Raw genomic sequence first — 21,493 nt, forward strand, 5'->3', positions numbered from 1 at the left:
CGCTCGGATTCCCAGTGATTGGGCGGTATATAAATAAAACCTATCATTATTATTATTATTATTATTATAGCCCATGAGAGTCAAACCACAAGAACTACTACTTATATTTGTGTTAGGGCAGGAGAGAACTGTGATATTTTTCACCATGATAAGAGTTGCCAGAGTGAAAAAATTTGTGGGCATTAAATGGTTGTATAGAAGAGGGAATTTCAGCAGACACTTGTCATGCAACCAGCGAACAAGAAACACCTGCTGAAATTCCTTCTGCATGACCATTAATAGTATGGGAGCTGTTTCCAGTTTCCACTCTGGGAACCCTAAATACATATTTCCACCATAGAGTTGGAAGGGCTGTACAATGATCATCTACCAGTGCAGGAATCCTCAGCTAAAGTGTACTTGGTAAAGTGGTTGACCAACCTCTTTTTAAAAACCTCCAGTGAACCAGATTCCACTGCCTTCCAAATTAGTCCATTCAATTCCAGGTGTGCCCAACTATAGTTGAATGGCTGGATCAGTAAAACCTGAGAAAGGGCAGACTGGATGAAATGCACTCAGAAATGCATGGCTTGCAGGATGGGCTCCAAGATGGTCAACTCCGAGGGTGGGGAAAGTGGTCTGTGGGCACATGCAGTCCTTAGAGCCCCTTTGGGGTCAAAAAGCTTATTTACATTGTAAAAAAATGCAAAATATTTTTTCTCTGTAAAATATTGAGGGCATTTCAACTATGTTATCAGGCCCCACCCAGACCAATTTAGGGACAGAAGAGGTCTTTTTTGAAACAGGAACTTAACAGGAAGTGACTTCCTGTTGTTAAAAAAAGGTCTTTCATGGGCCTAAAATGTTGGGCTTCAGTGTAATTCTTAAATTTGGAAATGTTACGCTTTTAAACTACTGTTTCCCGAATGTCTAGCCAGCGTTGTCTAGATTACATTACTGTATGACAGTATATTGTTTTGGTTATGAAAGTAGAGAGATTAGCCTTCTTTTGGAAAATAATGGATCTTAAACTTTATAATGCCATCTGATACATTTTATGCCAGTTGTCCCAATTTGGAAGGGACAGTCCTTCTTAATCCTCTGTCATCCCATTTTTTCAGATGCTTTAAAATGTCCCAGTTTCTCTCTCCTCTTTCTCCCTTCATTCTCAGCTTACCCCAATCACTGCAAACTGTGTTCAAGGTGCAAAAGGTAGTTTGCTCTCAACTCAGCAGGTGGGAGAGGAGAGGATAGCATCTCGCCCTTCCCAGTCAGCTCAAAAGCAAACAGCTGCAGCTTCTCCTAGCTTGTGTTCTTCCTCATTAATAACTTTTGCCATCTTGGCCAAACTGATGTTGCTTGGTGACATGTGTCTCAATTTTCATATGTGAAATATTGGAGGATAGAGAGCTACTGTGGTGCAGTGGTCTGAGCATTGGACAAATGAATCTGGAGATCAGGGTCCGATTCCAGTTAGACCATGAAACCCACTGGGTGACTTTGGGTATATCACATGTTCTCTGCCTCAGGGCAAGACAATGGCAAACCACCTCTGAACAAATTTTGACAAGAAAATCCCTTGATGGGATCACCTTAGGGTCACCATAAGTCAGAAACAAATCACAACACGCACAGGTATACATACCACTCTGTTGAATTCTAAAGATCTTACTCCAAGGTAAGTGGGTGGATAATTATGACTATGGGATAAAGGTGAGTCTTGGTCACTTGCATGCCAGTAAAAGAAGCAATGTGGAAGTTGCTTTTCCTAGCTTAACATTCAGGTATGGTCACACATGAAAGGCTGTAAGTGAGCAAATTCTTTGGGCCATAAATCGGATTAACACTGTCCTTTCTGGAAATCAGTGAATACCACAGGTACCTTCCTTCTTTATCTCCTGCTGTTTGCTATTATCAGAGGTGACCATTCTGTGGCTGTATGCTTGTGGGACAAGATCACTGCAGACTCCACAACTAACCCTCTCCCTACCATGTCCTTTTGCAAATCCAGGGAGATCAACACATAGCAGTTTATTTACCTGTGGGCAAATGTAGGTGGATTGAGCAAATGGCTTATGCCCAGTGATTCATAAAGCACAATATGTGCATGCAACATTCATCACTCAAAAACAAACATATTTCAAAAGAAGAGAAGGAGTGAAAAATTACTGAAGGCAAAGCCTAAGAGATTGTTCAGAAGTCTCACATGTACATATGTTTCATGAGTTTCCATCATGGGTTTCCTTGTATTAACAGCAGTAGACCTGAATGTTCAACAATGGATTTGTCAGTCTCCTGGCTGTTGTGTGAAATTTGCAATTTTAAAAAGAACAATAGGAAAATTTGGAAAGTGACTTAGAATGGCAGAAGGGAAAATCTACTAAGCCAGGGCCTCTGGCTCTGAATGTATCTCCTCCTCTGCACATGCTGCTCTGGCACATATGCACCTCTGCCAAAATAGTGCACACATATGTAATGCAACTATGTGTACAAATATTTCTGAGTCAGGTATTACTTGGATATGTTACACCATCTAGGACATTACTGCTCAGTATTTCAGAAACAAAGAGCTTCCTGATGCTTTATGTTAAGAGTTATTTTGAGCCTTCAAACTTTTAAAATCTGACATGCCAAGGATATTATTTGGACCTCTGACTTAAACATTGGCAGTTTTTCGAGTTGTTTTGCAAAATAAAAATAAATCAGTGTTATTTGGTTGGAGTTCCTGTTTACTTCTTTAGCATCTTCACTGAGCTGCAGTGTGTATGGATTTGGGCGTGCTGAGATTTAAAATAAGCTAAAGTAACTAGCGAAACAAAATTTCAAAAGGACTGTAAAAATACTTAAAAGGTGAATGGCTTCCTAAGAAGTAAGAGTTCAAGGAACTTATTCCAATGTAACCAGACATGGTGTTCCGGGTTAGGGTAGCGATGTACCAAGGATTATCCTTGTTTTATATAGTATGGGGGGGGGGGGCTTGTACATGTGGGGAATATGGGCCCTTGAAATGTTGGAATGCAACTTCCATAATTCCTAGACAGCATAGCCAATAGTAAGGGATAATGGGAGGTGCTGTACCGCATCTTAAGCAGAACTACATGTAAGTGCTCACTGAGAATAATGCTTCATATTACTGATGTGTATTTTAATCTCTGAAAGTTTGATGCAGTGACTTTATTTCAAACACTCATATGTTGCTTTTTGTGGGTTTTTTCGGCTATGAGGCTGTGTTCTAGAAGAACTTATTCCTGATTCCAGCTCCAACAGGCCTTGCCTGAAAAGAAGAAGGCCCTCCCTTCATCCACCATCTTGAAGGAGAGAAAGATAAGCCAGCTCCAAAAGGCCTCCCAGGGAGAGCAGATCTGCTGGACTTTTCCCCTTCTCTACTGCCATTCCCTTCTCCTTTTGTGTCTTGTCTTTTAGATTATAAGCCTGAGGGCAGGGAAATTTCTAATTAACAAACTGTAAGCCGCTCTTATAGCCTTGGCTGAAGAGCGGGATATAAATAAGTATTATTATGATGATGATGTTTCACCAGCAGCTGTGGCTGGCATCTTCAGAGAATGCTGGAATGGAAGAGAGTGGTGTGTGTGTGTGTATATATATACACACAGAGACACACACACACACACACTATTGGTAGAGAGGAGGTGATTTTCATGTTAATCTGTGTATTGTTCTGTTGTTGAATTTGCCTAAAGCAAATGAACTTACACTTTTTAAAAGATCACTAAATGTTTAGCAAATGCTAGAAAGAGAAACTCTAGATTTACCAATATGCACAAATTCCTTGAGAGTGACGGGCTCTTAGGATGTGTTAGATTCCATTGAGAGACGGACAGGTGAGGAACGAGAGTAACCTGAGAGGGTGGAAGAGCAGGAATTGGTTGTTTGTATTTACTACAGTTTTATCCCAATTTTCTGTTTTCAAAAAATTAGCATTTAAAGTAGTAAAAAAATAAATGGAAAAATAAATATGCTTTCAGGGTTTACAGAGACTTTGTTGAACAGAGTTTCTGTAGGCAAGAAAAACCAGAACACTTTCTTTCTTTGAGTGAGAACCACACAATAGTACTTCATGAGGTAACATGTACTGTTTTTCGCTTCATCTTTCTGCTCCCTACAGGTTTCCAGTACCATCACTACATTGCCCTTACCACTTATGGCCCAATTCATTGGTGTCATTGACACAGAAAATGTTACAAGTTATGTTCCGTTAATATGAAGAAGGCATGCAGGAAGGGTAGGGCAAGAAAGGCTGGATCCCTGTCCAACTTGGAGCTTCATTTTAAAGTACACAATGGAATTTCCCTCCCTCCTGCTGGCGAGGAAACGTTCTCATTGATGTGATCAGGAAAGCAATCAGTGCTTAACTGTCTTGTTTGCCGCCACTGAATGGAGACCTGCCAGACTGGCTCAGACTGGTACATATACACACATACATAAACCCATTTGTTAGTTATTGTGCAGTTTCCAGAGATGTTGGGCAATCCTATCTGGATCTGAAAAAAGATAAATGTCTATATTTAATTGGCTTTGCCTTATGTATACAACTCCATTGTTTTCAACTCCCAAGACCATATAAGAGTATTATCACTGCCCAGAGGGAATGTTCACATTTGACGGTTGCACCCTAGGCATACACTTCAACACTCATCACTCTAAACACATGGTTTTATTTTTGAACTCTCCATAGAACAACAGTGAGGTCATGCCCCAACCAGAGGCATCTCCTTTATTCCAAGTGACAGCCCCCAAGTTAGGAAAAGGTTAAATACAGGCAAAGGGGGAAAGCAACAGAGACATATACAGAGATGTGTGGGGGAGCATCTCCAGAGGGTCTCCTTCATTTTGAACCCTTCACACAGCTGCTTTCATCATCATGCTGATGCCATCTCCAGCCATCCACCTTACCCAGACTCTTCATCACATTGGATGCAGTTCGACACTGCTTTAACTGCCATGGCTCAATGCTATGGATTTCTGGGGTTTGTGGTTTTATGAGACATTTAGCCATCTCTGTCAGAGAGCTTGGGTGCCACAACAAACTACAAATCCCAGGATCCCATAAGATGGAGTCATGACGGATAAAGTGGTGTCAAACTGCATTAAATCTGTAGTGTGGCAGCTCCCTAAGTTTATACTCTGGGAGTATGAATTCCTTCATAACATATTCCTAAACTATGGTTGAAACTAACAGCAACAATATTAAAAGATTCCTCAGAGTATAATTCTTATTTTTCTTGTTTAATTCTTTTATTCTTAAACCTTTATGACCTCATACTCTTTGTAAATTCAAAAAGCCATAGAACTGGGGGGTGGCAGGGAGAAGCAGATACAACAGAAGCAGATTAAAAAAACAGATACAACAATAGTGGAAAAACTCCATGAGTCCTACTCCTGTGGAACAGGTTGTGAACTGTGCACCATGCTATGCTATGCACAAACAACAATCCCCTGGACCAATGCATCTTGTTTCTGCTAAATTGTGCATATGCAAGAATTTCTAAAGTGTGAAGTCTTAAATCACTTGAATCATCAACTTAGTCAAATTTGTCTTTACTAAGAACTGGGTATGTTTCATAGCCAAAAATCCTACAATTTTTTTCTTTAAAGGACTTGCATTAAAAGGACTGTTTCACTTGTGTGTTCTTCAAAAAAATGGGGCTAAAGGATTATGTACAGATGTATTTTCAGTGTACTGGGTGACACCCATACACTTTTACTCCCCAACAGTCACATTTACAGCCTTTAGACCAAAGGTTTCTCCATCTCTTGAACTTAGAGTGAGACGTTTGGCTTCATATTGGTCTATTTCCCCAAAACATGCATTATATTTATCCCCACTAATGGTTCAGTGGTTCGTTGTTTGTTTGGAAAGGTTTTTATTTTTCCTTGTCTACTTAAACTTGGAAATCTCCGTTAGGAAAGGACAGTAGTTTCATCATGGCAAGCACAACAGTTATCCCTTCAATGCTGCACATTCCAGCTCTAAGAAAAAATATTTGCTTTATGATGGGTATAAGGCTGACCAGTAAGTGCTCTGTACAAATCCAATTTCTCTTCTAATCCAGAACAGAGTGCCTTGAATTTAAGTCTCAAAAGAAAAGCGAGTGAAGTTCTGCAGTTGGCTCTCTACTGAAATGATGCATGTCTACATACAGCCTACATTTATCTTCAGTAACTACAAGTTAAATGTGCAATCTTGCTGCTCTTCTTTGTGATAGAGAAGGAAGAGTGATTATGTTGGTAACAAAACTAGATTCACAAAGAGGAACAGGGATTGATACATTTTTGTGCCTTCCTTCCACATTAAGGCTGCAATCCTAACTATACCTGTTAGAGAAAAAGACATATTAAAACAAAATGTACTTTCTTCTCCATAGGCATGAAGAGTATTGGTTGCAAGATTAATATCTTTCTAGCTTAGTATCGATGTTTACTCAGTAAGCAATTATATATTTTTTTATCAGTTAAACCCTGTAGATGTGTGACAAATTTACTCAGACATAATAAAGCAGTAGAATAGAGCATACATAGCTACATATCACTCTGTCTTACTTTAATGTACAAATGGAAATGGAGGTGGGATTTGAGTTGCAATATGAAGAAGTCTAACATTATTTTCATGTTGAAAGGCAGTTGTCTGAAACTTCTTCCCCTTGCATTGGAAAAAGACAACAATCTTGCAAGTGAATTAGGAGCAGCAGGAGGCATGATTTCTGGGTCTTGGGGTCTAGTAGGTAAATATATGCTCTGTCATACATATAGCAGGAGAGCAGGGAAGCATGTACTGTTGCATGAATTGTGGCAAGAAAGGCATGGCTGGGAAACAAATTTTCCAAAGTCCCATCCCTTAAAAGCTTCAGCTTCATGGATATTCCAAAGGACTTCTGTTTTGTTTTCTTCTGTTCCGGCTTAATGAGACTCATTTCCTTTTCGTGCTCCCAGAAACTGGGATATCTCTATGTTCCCAAAGATCCCAGCAAAAACATATCTAGTTTCCAAACATTCACTGTAATAACAAAAAAGCTGGTGGCATGGATAAGGCCTTATCTCTGCTCAGTATCTGAGCCATCACTCCTTCCTCAGTCAGTGTGCTCTGCAGAAGGCTCAGAGGTGTTTTTCACCAGGCAAATGGTGTCACCTTCACGGTCTGCCTCTGGTGCAATTTGCTCTCTTCCCCGCATATACATTTCCCGAATCCCATTTACCATATCTGATCCTACTGTAATATTTTCCATGAATGCTTCTGCAAGAAAAAGAGAGAATAGGTTGCTACATCTGCTTCATCTTAAAACTCTTTGTTGTTAAGTACCTACAAGTCTTTTTTGCCATGTAGAGATCCTAACATTAATCTATGAATTGCCTCCTGCTACTTCTCATTGAAGATGCTGAGTGGGAGTATATCTGGTGGCCATTGTGGGGATGTATACACAGAGGACAAAAAGATAGGACAGAAGTGTGCCTCTACACAGCCCAGTTTCAAAATATGGAATGCAAGTGTTTGGCTAGATCCCACAGACATGATATTCTGCCTGCATTTAAAAGATCTACAGTAGTACCACATTGTTTCTAAATACAATTTGAAGTGCTGGTTAAAGACCTAAAAGTTTTTGGACTAAGTGTCTCCTATGTGAACCTGACATTGTGGGCTATAGAAATCCAGATATTTCTAGCCAGTGGTAGCTGGTAGTTCCTATGACAGAGGAAAGGAGGATTGGCTTCAGGCCTCAGGCTGAAAATTAAAGGAGCTATCTAAGATGTAACCCTATTTGAAGGATAGGGTTCAGAACCTTGGATAGTTTATTTGGTGAAAACATGGATTGGCGACTGTGCCACTGTTGTCTCCATTGTAAAAAGAATTATGGTTGTTCCTTAAGGAGAGCTTTTGTGGGGGCTGCCACAGAGATTATAGAAGTTGGACATGACCTGAAGGCACACAACAGCAACAGTCTTCAAGACCACATTATTAGCTTTTAGATGCCCAGTAAAAATGTATTTACCTAGGCATTTAGTGGCTGTTGGCCTGAATCCCATTGGTAATTCCACCTAGAGTAGACATTGCACCAGTTGTTGAATGGTGAGTCAACACTTGTAAATCGTACAGATTCAATGGGTCTGTTTCTAGTAAGGACTACCACTAAGATTCAAGATTTTAACTTTGTATTTTGGCATATTTTATAGAAGAAGAAAAACATACTTCCAAGAACTATGTGTAACATTTAAAGGATACTCATCAGTGACACTAGTTTGTGTCCTGATGGGGTGCTAAAATGTCATACCAATCCTGGAAGTGATGAGGTAACTGGAGCAGGATTGTGTTCTTAGATGGTGACTTGCAAGCTTTGAATGACTCTGCAGTCATTTGGCAGGTAGAGATAGATGCTGGAATACCCAGCCAGAGAAGCAAAACTGAAAAATCTGTTGGCTGCTCCTTACCTCTTTTGCGACCAAAGGGATTGACAGTAAACAATTTCCCTCTCTTTTTCCTCAGGTAGAACAGAACCCCAACAATTATTAGGACAACAGCTAAGAGACTCAGAATCACTGCAGCAACTATCCCAGAACCTGTGGAGGAGGACAGAAGAGAAGCTGAGAGTGAAGGCTGTTAGGTTTGCATATTCCAAGCCACAATCATCCAAGACAGAGTAATTACCTGATGACCCCTGACATTCTGCTCCTGCATAGGAACCACAGACGCACTTATGGGGTCCTGTGGGCACAGCCTTGCATTCAGTGAGACTTGATTCTGATCCAGTGCAGTCCACCTCATCCAGTAAGGCTTGGCCAACACCCACGCCATATTTATTGCCTGTTGGCGCAGACAATGCTAAACCACAGTCTAGTTGGCGACATATGACCATGGCTTCTTGGAGCCCCCAGCCAGAGTCACCAATTGAAACCCAAGTGCCATTGTGATTGAACTCCACCCGGCCACTGCAGGAATTGGGACCACCAGCCAATCGGACCTCAATTTGACCTGGAAAGCAAAAAAGGGAAATGATTATGGTCCCAGATGAAGCAATGTGCCTTCTCAGTGATAGAACACTGCCTGTGCTGTCATTTTCCCAGGCAGGCTCTCTTGGTGCCTCATATGCTACTCTTCCCCTGAAAAGATCAGATGCTTTCACTTACACTTTAAAATTATCACAGTCCCCTAATAGATCTATACATGGAGACCTGCAATGTCCTTAAACTGTGGCTTGTTAAAACATGCCAAGATCTGAAACTAAGGTTTGATGCAGTTCTCAAAGTCTATTTGTGACAGAAAAAACACACATTGTTGCTTCATGCATACAGGGTAGTACATTAGTGGAAAACTGAAACATTAACATTGCCTAAGTATATCATTCCTGGAAGTCAATGTACATTTGTCTCAATTCCGTCTCTCAATGTGATGCATAACTTTTGGAGGGTGTGAAGCTATAAGAGAGAAGGGTGCTGAACTCTTCTCTTTCTGGACATTTTTTTCCAGTGAAAATTACTTCCCCATATTGCTTCACCCTCTTCCCTTTTTTCTAGATGTATTTGCAAGGGCAAAAGTCCATCAAGAATCTTGTGAAAGGATTTTGAGGGGTGGGAGAGGAAGTAATGGTGAAACAGATATGAAATCCCCCCCACTACTTTTTTTTGTGCTAAAAATTGCATCCTTTTGGTTAGTCTCCACTAATATAGACTAATTTAATCAGTTGCTGAATGGTGAGTGAATCTATAAATAAATCCCATTATTAATTTTAAGTTGGAGTGTTGTCTCAAGCATCTATGTGAAAAATGTAGTTTGCATCTGAAGGAATTACCTGAACATACCACGCTAGCGTCCTCTGCGTGGTCACAGTCGTGTTCTCCCACAGAACGGCCACCACAATCTTTGAGAGCTCTTTCTGACCCTGTGCAGTTCACATCATCCAGAACAATGGGGCCTGGACCTCTTCCAAAATGTGCCCCATGGGGGGCCTCCAAAGCAATGCCACAGCCCAGCTGCTTACACACAACGTTGGCATCTGGGAGCCCCCATCCATCGTCACACACCGTTCCCCACTGCTGCTGGTGGAAAACCTCAACCCTTCCGGCACAGGAGTGTGGACCATCTTCCAGTCTGATATTCCCCACATTGAGGGTGGGTGATGCTAGAGAATCCAGGATGATCATATATTCAGTATAGGTATAAAGATATGAATGAAGAATTTTCTATCCATGTTAGGGAAGGAAAACCCACTTATTTGCTGAAGCTGCCGATCTTTGAAGATGCAAAGGAAGGAAGTATAGCCCCACCATTTGAATCAAGACATTGAAGGTCCTACTGATCATGATGAAAAATGAAAAGTGGGGAACAAGGAAGCTCCCTATCTTCAAGTACACAGCTGTACACAGCTAAGATATGTCACACAGTGTTTTCAGCCGACTGTGCAAGGTAAGGTTTTAGGGGCCAGAAGAACAACAAAGCTGGGAAGTCAGATTTAAAGAAGGGAGAAAGACAAGATTATTGATCCCAATGTTTCTTCTTTCCTTAGGGTATAGTCACTTAAATGTTTTCTGTCTCATTCTGGGTCTTGTCCTAAGATGAAAGGAAACCTTTTCCCCATGTTACTTTCCTCTCATTAACTTTGTTGTGGCCTCAACCCCTACAAAAACATGAAGCACAATAAAAGCCAGCACTTGAACCATCCATTCATTTCACCCCTCTTCCTCCATTGTTTAGAGAGCCAAACTCTCATAAGTATAAGAGTAACTGAAAGTTTTGTTTGTACTTCCAAGATTACAGTGCAGTACACTGAGTTTATCCTTTGTTAAGTTGTGGACATAATTTAACTAAGTTGGACCTATGCTAGTAGGAAAAGACACCAGTTACAAGGAATTGGTTATTTGCAAGTTCTGAGAGGGAAGGTTCAACTTTCTGATTTGCCAACTTTTGATTTGCAATTCCACCATGTCTGACATGGATGTTTTTTGTGTTCTTACTCATTCCTTGTCACATTGTTCTTTGCTCCCATTTTACAGACATTCAAAATTACTGTGGAAGATTACCTGAACAAACAACTCCTGCATCTTGTCCATGATTACAATCATTTGTCCCCTGAAAGTTTGCTCGGCATTCATGGATGGCATTTTCATTGCCTTTGCAGTTGATGTCATCCAACCAGATGGAACCTGATCCACGTCCAAAATGAGCTCCACCTGGAGCTGATGCTGCTGTTCCACAGCCCAGTTGCATGCACACAACTGAAGCATCATTTAGGTCCCATGTGCGGTCACATACAGTTCCCCATTCATCGCTATGGGATGTCCGGATCTCAACTCTCCCACTGCAGCGATTTGAACCATTGACCAGCCTGAGATTCTCTGAGAACAGAGTGAGAAGCAATGCAAAATTGAAGAATTAATTTTACAGAGAATAGGCCCTGAAAGTGCCCAGATTAAGAAGAGCCTATTCTCTAGAGGCAAGTAAGTACTTGGGAATGGGTTGGTTCTAAACTGGTCCCCACAGCCTTGGACTGGCAAAAATGTTTAAATGGGGTGAGAGGTTGATAACGTCTGGTTTTGAAAAACTGGTATTTTTATGAATGTCAAACTGCAAGGAGGGGACTGCAACTTACTTAAAAAGTGAATTGCCCTTCCTGGAGGTCTCTAGGAAAGGCAATTCACCCAAATTTGGCCAGAAAAAGGCCATTTGGGACTCTGGAAGGGCTGCAGAAACAGGTCTTATCTACACTGCAGAAATAATGCAGTTTGACATCACTTTAATCACCAAGGCTCCATGCTGTGGAATTCTGGGATATGTAGTTTGTTGTGACACCAGTGTTCACTGACAGAGAAGGCTCAATACCTCACAAAACTACAAATCCCAGAATCCCATAGCATTGAGCCATGGCTGCTAAAGCAGTATCAAACTGCATCGTTTATGCAGTGCAGATTAGACTACAATTTGATGACTGCAGGTGGCCTTGGGGCCACAATGACAAATGTCTTAACTTGTTCTGGTGCCCTTTGGTTGTATTCTCAGTTAAGCAAACAACTGCACATCTCTTCCTTGTGGAACAATTGTGCAATGGCAAAGTAGAGCTTCAGCTCATGGTGGATGTCAGAGGATCTCTCTCTTTAGTAAGGAGCAACCATCAGCAGGACAACATAAACATAGGAAGAACCCTGATGGATCAAACAAAAGACCCAGCATACTGTCAACTAGCCTATGGGGTGCCCACAAGCAGAAAACAAGAGCAATAGCTCTCTCTCCCTTGTCCTCTAGAAACTGCACTTCAGTGGACTTTGTAGGGAGAATGTAGAATAAGGCTCTACTGCTTTACAAGAATGGCTGAAAGAGGCAATTTCCTTGAAGACCAGCAATATTTGAGCATGTTGTGGAGAGCAGGACTGACCCCCCATCTATTGTAGAATATTGCATCAAAGCATTACCTGAACATATGACACCAGCATCTTCACCATGATTACAATCATTGCTTCCCCAAGGCTTGGCTGCGCAAGAAGACAGGGTTGTTTCTGTTCCTGCACAATCCACATCATCCATCCAGATAGGATCATTTCCACGTCCAAATCGAGCCCCACGGGTGGCGGATAAGGCTGTTCCACAACCAAGGTACCTGCACACAACTATGGCTTCATTTATGTCCCAGTTGTCATCACAGACAGTTCCATACTGCTGGAGGTGAAACACCTCTACTCTTCCGGAACACCGATGTGAGCCATTAACTACCCTCAGTTCCACTGGGTCTGAAATGGTCCAACAAAAACATTAGAAATATTAAAGGCCGCAGATATTATCCCATGCAAAATGTGATATCACAGGGAAATCCTGAAAATAATTTGTTTATTTTATAGCCTGTTTAATAGTGATGTGTGTGAAAATCTTAATGGCGATATGGCCTACTCATTTCCACTGCCTTATAATTCTGTCAGTCAGACATTTGTTTAAATTAGAAGTGATGCAGAAGTGTTTTTATGAAATGAATAAAATTTAGACTACATACAGTATATTCCTCACACACTGAGGATTAGAGAAGGATTTCTGGGTGAACTGAAGTTTTTAGACATTCAGCATGAATAATTTATATTTATTTTTAAAATGTATTTTACATCCACTTTTCAGCCCCAGTAATGGCTCCAAAGATAAAATACAAGAATGACACAACTAAAATTAAAAACTCGACCAAAAAGAGCAATTAAACTAGGAATAAGAAAAGATAACTAAAAGCAGAACAGGAAGTGGAGAGAAAACCCTATGCTAAAAATGAAGCCAGATGAAACTCAAATGTCAACTTTAGATTTCATCTGAACACTGAAAGAAGGAGACACCTGAACTTCTCTGATAAAAGACATATATAGTCTGCTAAAACAGAGAAGACTGTTTTGGAATGAGATATGATACAAGGCCAACAGTGTTGAGAAAAATAAGCAGTCAAATATATGAGGGAAAGAAACAGTCCTATCAATATCCTGGTCGCATAGATTACCTGCACACTCAACCCCAGCATCTTCTCCATGATTGCAGTTATTGTGTCCCCAGCTGCTGGCTGTGCACTCTCTGAGGAAAGCTTCTGTTCCTTGACAGTTTACATCATCCAGCCAGATGGGCCCCGTCCCCTGTCCAAAGGAAGCTTTTGTGTGAGCTTTTATAGCGACACCACAGCCGAGCTCCCTGCAGACAACCTCAGCATGTTTAGGTCCCCAACGGTCATCACACACAGTCCCCCATTGCTGGTCATGGAATATCTCCACTCTCCCTGAGCAGCGAGTTGAGCCGTTTACCAACCTGAGTTCTGAAGGGAAGCCAAACATTGTTAGAATACATGCATCAAGAAGAAGTTATTGAGTTGGTTCATGAGCATCCAATGACTGAGAAGACTGGTTCACTTCTCACTGAGTGCAAGGTTATTGTTGTTTTCCCATAAAGGAGAAGCAGTCCCTCTTTTTGTGTCCCATTTACCGAGCAATTTGCTGCTGCCTGCAGGACAAACATTTTGCAAAGAGCAAATAAATTATTTAAGAATCATAAATCTGACGATCAGCTGGAAGCAGCTGTTCCCACTCTGTATTTAATACATAGGTGTGGTGGTGGTGGGGTCTAGTCTCCTGCTATAAGAGTTCTGAGGGACCACTGGCTGATCCAGATAGGTCAGGGTAGGAATCATGTGGTCCTCCAAATGTTATTGGACTGCATCTGGAGGGTATATAATTCCCACACTTGTTTAAGGACCGCTTATGGTTTCTTCTTCAGTAATGAATTTTGCCATCTGGGCCACATTCTGATATTGTTTGGCCACACCTGTCCCTATTTTCATCTCTAAAATGTTGAAGGGTATGCAGCATAGCACTCTTTAGTGCCAACCTATTACCTGAACAAACAGCACCAGCATCTTCTCCATGGTTGCAGTTATGTTCTCCCCAAGATTTTAGACGACAGTCTCTGAGAGCAGCTTCTGTCCCCTTGCATTTGACATCATCCAGCCAGATGGGATCAGACCCTCTTCCAAAGGTAGCTGATCGTGGGGCAGACAAGGCAACACCACAGCCAAGTTCCCTGCACACAACTTGGGCGCTGCTCAGATCCCAGCCATCATCGCACACCGTTCCCCACTGCTGGTTGTGGAGCACCTCAACTCTCCCAGCACAGCGGCTTGTTCCGTTCACCAATCTGACCTCGTTTGGGTCTGAAAAAGATTAAAGATGTTATTATGTCTCTACTTCCCAGGTCCCACCCTCCTCTTTCTTTGCTGGTCCCAATTAGGGAAGTCTAGTCATACTGAACTTAGTACAGTAAAATGTGTAGCTGGCCATTGTGAAAGCAAAGCAGTGTATGCCTTCACAGGTCATTTGTCCATTTCCCCTCACCCTGGTATTGCCCTGTCAAATGACACAGGGCCAATGGCCCAGTTCAACCGCTGACTGTTCATACCTGGGAAAGGCAGTCTCGCAGCAAATCTGGGCCATCTCTCTTTTAATTCATTTCTTTAAAAACTCAATATTTTCTCTGGATTTTCCCAGAAAATCTAGAGCACACCAGAGTGGCACAGAGCAGCTATCTACACAGCGTCCAGCTGTGCTGTCTGCTGTGGTGGCTGCTGGTGCAAATCACTACTCTATGGTCACAAGACACCCAGCCATGTGACTGATGATGGGTATCTTGTTTCTGGCCTTGGAGTCACTTGCACCAGCAGCAGCAGGCAGTACAGGGAATGCTGTGTAGACAACTGCCCAGCATCACTCCAGAATACACTGGATCCTCAATATCCACTGGAGTTTGGTTCTAGGACCCCCCATGGATATAAAAATCCATGGGTGTTCAAGTCCTATTAAATACAATGGGGTGGCAAAATGATGTCCCTTATATAAAATGGCAAAATCAAGGGTTGCTTTTGGAAATTTATGGTGGTTGTTATATATATATATATATATATATATATATATATATATATATTGTCAAGTTGTGGATGGTTGAATCCATGGATAAAGAATCCATGGATATGGTAAGTCAAATGTATGCAGGTAATGGAGGGAAGTGGTGGCAACCTCAGGTACAGAATCCTCTGAGGCAGTCAGTGTAGACCCACCTACCCACAGTATGTCAGACAGGGCTCATCTTGAAGTAAGTGAATTAGGCCCTTAACAGACTATCCTGAATGGCCGGCCTAGGGACAGAGTTGGGGCGTAGCATCCTGACAATGTACACCCAACCACACACCCCCCAGGGTGCCCTGCTGCTGCATGCCACTCCAGACAGTGCGTGACATCATGAGGCACCTCTGGCGCTGCATCCAGATTATGAAGTGCCGAAGGGGCGCCATATAGCTATGCCACCGCAACTATAGTGTCCTTTCGAGGGTGCAAAAAAGAGCAGCTGCTTTTTGCAGCTCCTTGTTGTGCTCTCGAAAGGCCAGATCAGGGCCGTGGTGTGAGGTTGCTGTGGCCCCAATCCAGCTGAAGAAGGAGTGGTTTGTACATTCCCTTAGACCCTTAGACTTACTGCTGGGAAGTAATCCTAGGGGAAAAGAGAGTTGGGATTATTCCTTCCATCAACATGCAGTAGTTCAGTAGGTGTCTGGCTGGTAAGATGGAGTCTTGTGACAAAAGGCTATGTTCATTGCGAGGAACCAATGCTATGCTAAAGACAAAGGTTGTCTTATCTAGGTGTCAGCCAAATATTTCGAGCATTATATATTGGCTGTAACCATTTCCTTCAGAAGACTTGAACCTTCCAGCTTTCAGCTAGGTTCTGGAAAATAAATGTTGAAGAAAAATACTGGAAACAAAGAATTTGAAGATTTTCATGGCCGGCATCCATAGTTTTTTGTGGTTTTTTTCGGGCTATGTGGCCATGTTCTAGAAAAGTTTATTCCTGACGTTTCACCAGCCATAGATGCTGGCGAAACGTCAGGAATAAACTCTTCTAGAACATGGCCACATAGTCCGAAAAAACCCACAAAAAAATAAAGAATTTGACTTTTATCTCAGAGATCAAATCCTTACACAACATTCTCTAATTGCATTACATCACACCAAAATACCTGAACACTCCACACTTGCTTCCCTGTTGTGGTTACAGTTATGCTCTCCCCAGGGCCGTTTCTGGCATTCACTCAAAAAGGCTTCTTTTCCTGTGCAGTTCACTTGGTCTAAAAATATGGTATTAGATCCTTGGCCAAAGCGTGATCCTCCATATGCATTTGTAGCTCTTCCACAGTCCAGTTCTCTGCACACCACGTGGGCATCATTTAAATCCCAGCTGTTGTCACAAATTGTGCCCCATTGTTGGTTGTGATACACCTCAACCCTTCCTGAACACCGACTTGTGCCACCCACTAGACGTAGTTCTGATGAGACAACAAAAATTAAATATATTAGCACATCCTTGGGGTAAAGCCAAACACAATTCTCTGAGCACACCTTTGCAAGAAAGGGTGAACAACTTTATTTTTTGTGACTGGAAACCAGAATCAATATCAACAGGCATATAAGATCTATTTAGTCTCTAGAAGACATGGGCTGAAATTCTAGATCACAGTCTACATTTCATAACTTCATCAGTCAGAAGCTATATTGCAGAAATGCAATGAAACCCTGTTAGTGAACTATGAAATTGTACATGAGGGCACTGGTAAGAGTGTTCCATTGCACACCAGACACTTCTGCTGTGTATTAAGCAATTATGTTATGCATGGAACAATGTGATGCACATTGGGCACTCCTGTTACACTCCGGCACTTCTTTGCTATTATCCAGATGTGCATTGGAAGTGCCCTGATGCATATCTCCACTGGCTACCATTGCACAATGGACACCAGTGCAATGTTACATCATGACAGCCCATAGGCAAATATGGACATTAGAAAACTATTAAATTATATTCCCTGCATATGTAAGTCCACTTATGAAGAAGACACAAGTACTGTGCTGAATTCCTACCTTAATTTACAACAGGGTAGAGTTTGCTTTGGATTAGAGAATCTTTTTAATACAAGAGCAGATTGATAATGGTTACACAGGCGATGGAGGGATTATCCCCTTGCTGGCAGTCATCAAGCAGAGCTGAACAGCCATTTTTAAAGGATGTTGTAGCTCTTGATTTCCTGCATTGCCCAAGACTGCAAAGCTTGCAAGAACACTCCTTTGATTCTACTCTATGGAGACGTTTGTTGGACTCTAATTGACCAGGGTTGAGAAGTAAATGGTCAGTGTTTACTTGAACTGTTCTGCAGTTTTAGCAACATGCAGATTTCACCAATTGTGCACTATAAAAACATAGGAAAATGGGAACCAATTCTTTTCTGATTAAGAGTTGTCCTTCAGAGGTTTCAGAGTAGAGATCCCACAATCCCTGGTCATGCTGGCTGGAGTCTTTGGCTGTTGTAATCCAAACATTAGAAGGGCATCAGGTTGCTTTCTTTTGTATCTAGATGACATCTTTATGATTAAGTGTAGTGGGGGGTATTTGCTCTTGCACCTCATGAAAATACAATCCTTGATGAAAAAAGATCCTTTAAACATCATGGGATTCTGGTGTAAGTTTTTGAGTAATAAGGTGTCAGAAACGTGTTTCGTGGGGATATAAGAATAGTTTTTTGGGGGGTGCTGTAAACTCCCTACTGAGCAAGGCTAAGCTGGCCCCACTCCTTGTCACCCTTCTGCTGGGCAGGCAAGGGCCTTCCATTTTTTCCAAGCAAGCCATTAAGTTGCTTTGATTGTGTTTTGATTGCTTTTTGACTTACATTTAATCAATCCATTTCATGTTATTAAATTTGCTTGTTTTATTTAATTGCTTTGTTAGCCATTTTCAGCACAACAACAACAACAATAGCAATACAATGGTTGAGTGGTTTTGGAACAGAGTTACTTTGTGTTGGCACATGTGAGCACACACATGGGTAAACCCATGTGTCTGTCTTATCTCACATATAAGAGAGATATTACACGTATACCAGTTCAAGAGAACTACAAATAAATGTCTGTGCTGCAAATTTTTCACTTGATTTTGAAAACTAGGGATGTGTTGAATTTCCATAGCTACATTTTAAAAAATGTAGGAAGGCAGTCCTACTGAAAAGGCAGTCAAATGAATACTACCTGAAAGCCTCCTGATATGGATTTCTGTTACCATACTTCCTGTAGGAAAGATCCTGATCATTTTTACAAGTTTATTAATTATGTTATTGTTATTGGTGTTCTTTGCAAACTGCTTTAGAAGGTCTGTACCCTGAAAGAAGCATGATTTAAATAATAGGAAAGATAGCCATAGTGATAGCACTTACATTTCTATACCACTAAGCCCTCTCTAAGCATTTTACAATGCATTAGCCAATTGTCCCCCAACAAGCTGGGTACCCATTTTATCAACCTACGAAAGGATGGAAGGCTAAATCAACCTGGAGCCCTGCAGGATCGAACTCACAACGTTTTGGCTGCAGTATTGGCATTTAACCACTGAGCCACTGGGACTAAATAGCACATTAAATAACACATCCTCCTCTTCTTCCTGAAAATGTAAGTGTTTCAGCAGAGAAAATAAATAATGGCTGTGTAATCACACTCTTTCCCCTCCTTTTGGCAAAACCCATGTTAAGAGAAAAAATGAAATTGCCCCCTGTTAATTGTGGGCACAATGGAACGTGATTATGTGTTAGTGTAAACCCTATAAATTATTCGTTTGGCTTGATGGGCAGGGAAACCCTAAGGAAAGGTTGTACTTACCAGCCGAGTTCAGAAGGAGAAGGAGAATGACGGCCTTATCACATTACAAAAGAAAAATGAGAAAGAAATGGCTTTATACTTACTGTCCCACATGACGTTGCAACACTTCTGTTCCTCCCTCCAGAGGGAACTGGTTGTAAATGTCTAGCTTTTGCCAAATGGATTTTTCCAGCAGGATAAAAGGCACGCATTTAGGACTGTTTCACTTGGCAGTAGAGCAGAAGTGTTTTGTGGGCATGCATAAAGATAAGCATAAAGCTGCTTCTAGCTCACTGCCCCTCACTGTTGTTTTGTAATCTGATAAATCCTCTAGACCTGGGAGGAGTTGCAGTAGCCAGGACTAAGGAGTAGGCCCCTTTTACCTTGAACAAGGCCAGGTTATTTTCAGTTATATGCATGAGGAAACAAAGGGGGAAATCCTTTCTAGTGGAATTTATATTGCATTTGCTGCTATTTTGTATGTATTACTTAGAACTTCAGGATTGCAACATTACTGACCAGTACAGGTAGAAGAGTCCTGTAATCAGGTCTGGTACTGGCACCTCACTAGATCCAATGAACTTTTAGGACAGTGCATATGTGTCAGTTTTAATATATAATTTGTTGTATGGCTGCTAAAAATATATTGAGAGTTAAATTGTGATTGTGTTTGCAAAGAAATTCAAATATAGTTGACCCCCATAGCACCCAGAAAGTGGTATATTAGCTCTTTGAAAAGGACCTAATTACAAGTAACTAGTTTCTTGTGGATTATTTCTAAACACTACGTATGACACACTATAATCTGGATTGAATGGTGTATGTGTATGTGAAGAGATGGATTTAGAGTAGGGATGATCCTATTTGGGAGAAAACCAAGTCATAAATACAATGAATGAATGACAGATTGAAAGAAATGATCCAGCTTCACAGGAAATGGTAGGAATTGATTATCTTTGGGATCCTTATAAATTTATGACATTCTGCAGTTCTAACATTTAAGGTAATTCTAAATATTTGAACAAACAAAAAGCCCTCTTCTATCCTTTACTTCAGGGTCAAATTTGCACATGTCCTTCTTACTTACCTGCACACACAACGCCTGCATCTTCTGTGTGGGTGCAGTCATGTTCTCCCCATGGTTTTGCTGGGCACTTGCTGATTGCAGTCTCACTCCCTGTGCAGTTAATACCTTCCAGCCATATTGGACCTACTCCTTGCCCAAAACGAGATCCCCGTGGGGCTGAGATAGCAGTTCCGCAGCCCAAATACTGACAAACAACCTTGGCGTCATCAAGGTCCCAGTCATCATCGCAAACAGTCCCCCAGAGTTTCTCATGAAGTATCTCCACTCTTCCAGAACATTTGCTGGGGCCATTTGCTAATCTGATCTCAGGTGGTTCTAAGAAGAATGAAAATATTGGTAAAACACAAACATTTCTGGTGCCATTTTACTTCGCCACTGCTTTCTCATAATGTACCTGGCCTTTCCTACCATTACACTGTAGTCCAAACTATTTGGTGTGCCTTCGAATGTGTCACTGGTGTGGTGTGATTGCTTTGGAAGCATAATCACAGTCTTTTGTTCAAAAATGAAATCTCTTGGGATCACCTATAGGAGAAGCAAACTGGCCCAAACCTGTATTGTGATGCACCCCTTCTTAACCATTTTGGAGTAGTACTGAAATTATTTTACAGCTAATGATTAATATTTTAAAGGAAAAAGAAGGGAATAAATGTATATTTAATTCACGTATGGACACCTGCAACAGGAGCATAGAGGTAATTTTTGTCCCCCTGACTCCTGGTATGCCACATGGAAATGTTTTTGAAGTTATAAAATAGGGACAAACCCCAGAGCCCACCTCAAAAATATTGAAAGCCAACCACAAAACTAGGGCCAAAGAGGTTAGGCTAGTCTTTATTGTGCCTAAAATTGTCGTCGTCGTCGTCATCATCATCATCATCATCATCATTTAATTTCACTCCATTTATTTACTCTATTAAAGTCCATACATTATGGAAGTAACACAACTTCATTCCTGATTTTGGCTTTGGCCCAACATTGGCTGTTTTGGGAGGTGTTTGTGAAGTTGTGAAGAGGGGGCAAACCTTCATGAACTGCCATATTGTTTTAGCAGTCTGGGTATTTCTCAGCTGATTTTTAGTGATTCTTCAGACTTTTTTAAAAATAAAATAAAAGTGGTGTATCCAGTCCCAGTAACTTGCAAGGGACAGTCATGTGCAGTTGCTGAGCAAGAAGAATAAATGCCCTAGTTGTCTCCTTGCATGCACATTCACAGAGTAAGGCTGATCTGCTTGTCATTTGAGATCA

At 41.3% G+C, this 21,493-nt stretch overlaps 1 protein-coding gene across 1 annotated transcript in view; it reads right to left on the minus strand.

Moving 5' to 3' along the window:
• Positions 1 to 4,639: 4,639 nt before the first annotated feature.
• LOC149303484 (scavenger receptor cysteine-rich domain-containing protein DMBT1-like) overlaps positions 4,640 to 21,493 on the minus strand; it is a 39,388-nt gene continuing 22,534 nt past the window's right edge. Inside the window, exons 4-13 of the mRNA XM_089481050.1 lie at positions 20,246 to 20,560; positions 16,500 to 16,805; positions 14,331 to 14,645; positions 13,449 to 13,754; positions 12,394 to 12,708; positions 11,008 to 11,322; positions 9,780 to 10,109; positions 8,639 to 8,962; positions 8,422 to 8,550; positions 4,640 to 7,231 (exon numbers count right to left, since the gene is read on the minus strand). Coding sequence (XP_089337176.1) covers positions 7,068 to 7,231; positions 8,422 to 8,550; positions 8,639 to 8,962; positions 9,780 to 10,109; positions 11,008 to 11,322; positions 12,394 to 12,708; positions 13,449 to 13,754; positions 14,331 to 14,645; positions 16,500 to 16,805; positions 20,246 to 20,560 — 2,819 coding nt within the window. The 3' untranslated portion in view covers positions 4,640 to 7,067. The remainder of the gene's footprint in view (positions 7,232 to 8,421; positions 8,551 to 8,638; positions 8,963 to 9,779; positions 10,110 to 11,007; positions 11,323 to 12,393; positions 12,709 to 13,448; positions 13,755 to 14,330; positions 14,646 to 16,499; positions 16,806 to 20,245; positions 20,561 to 21,493) is intronic.

This window comes from Sceloporus occidentalis, unplaced genomic scaffold (assembly GCF_023333645.1).
Source record: "Sceloporus occidentalis isolate IW3139 unplaced genomic scaffold, rSceOcc1.0.p SCAF_14, whole genome shotgun sequence".
NCBI lineage: Eukaryota > Metazoa > Chordata > Lepidosauria > Squamata > Phrynosomatidae > Sceloporus > Sceloporus occidentalis.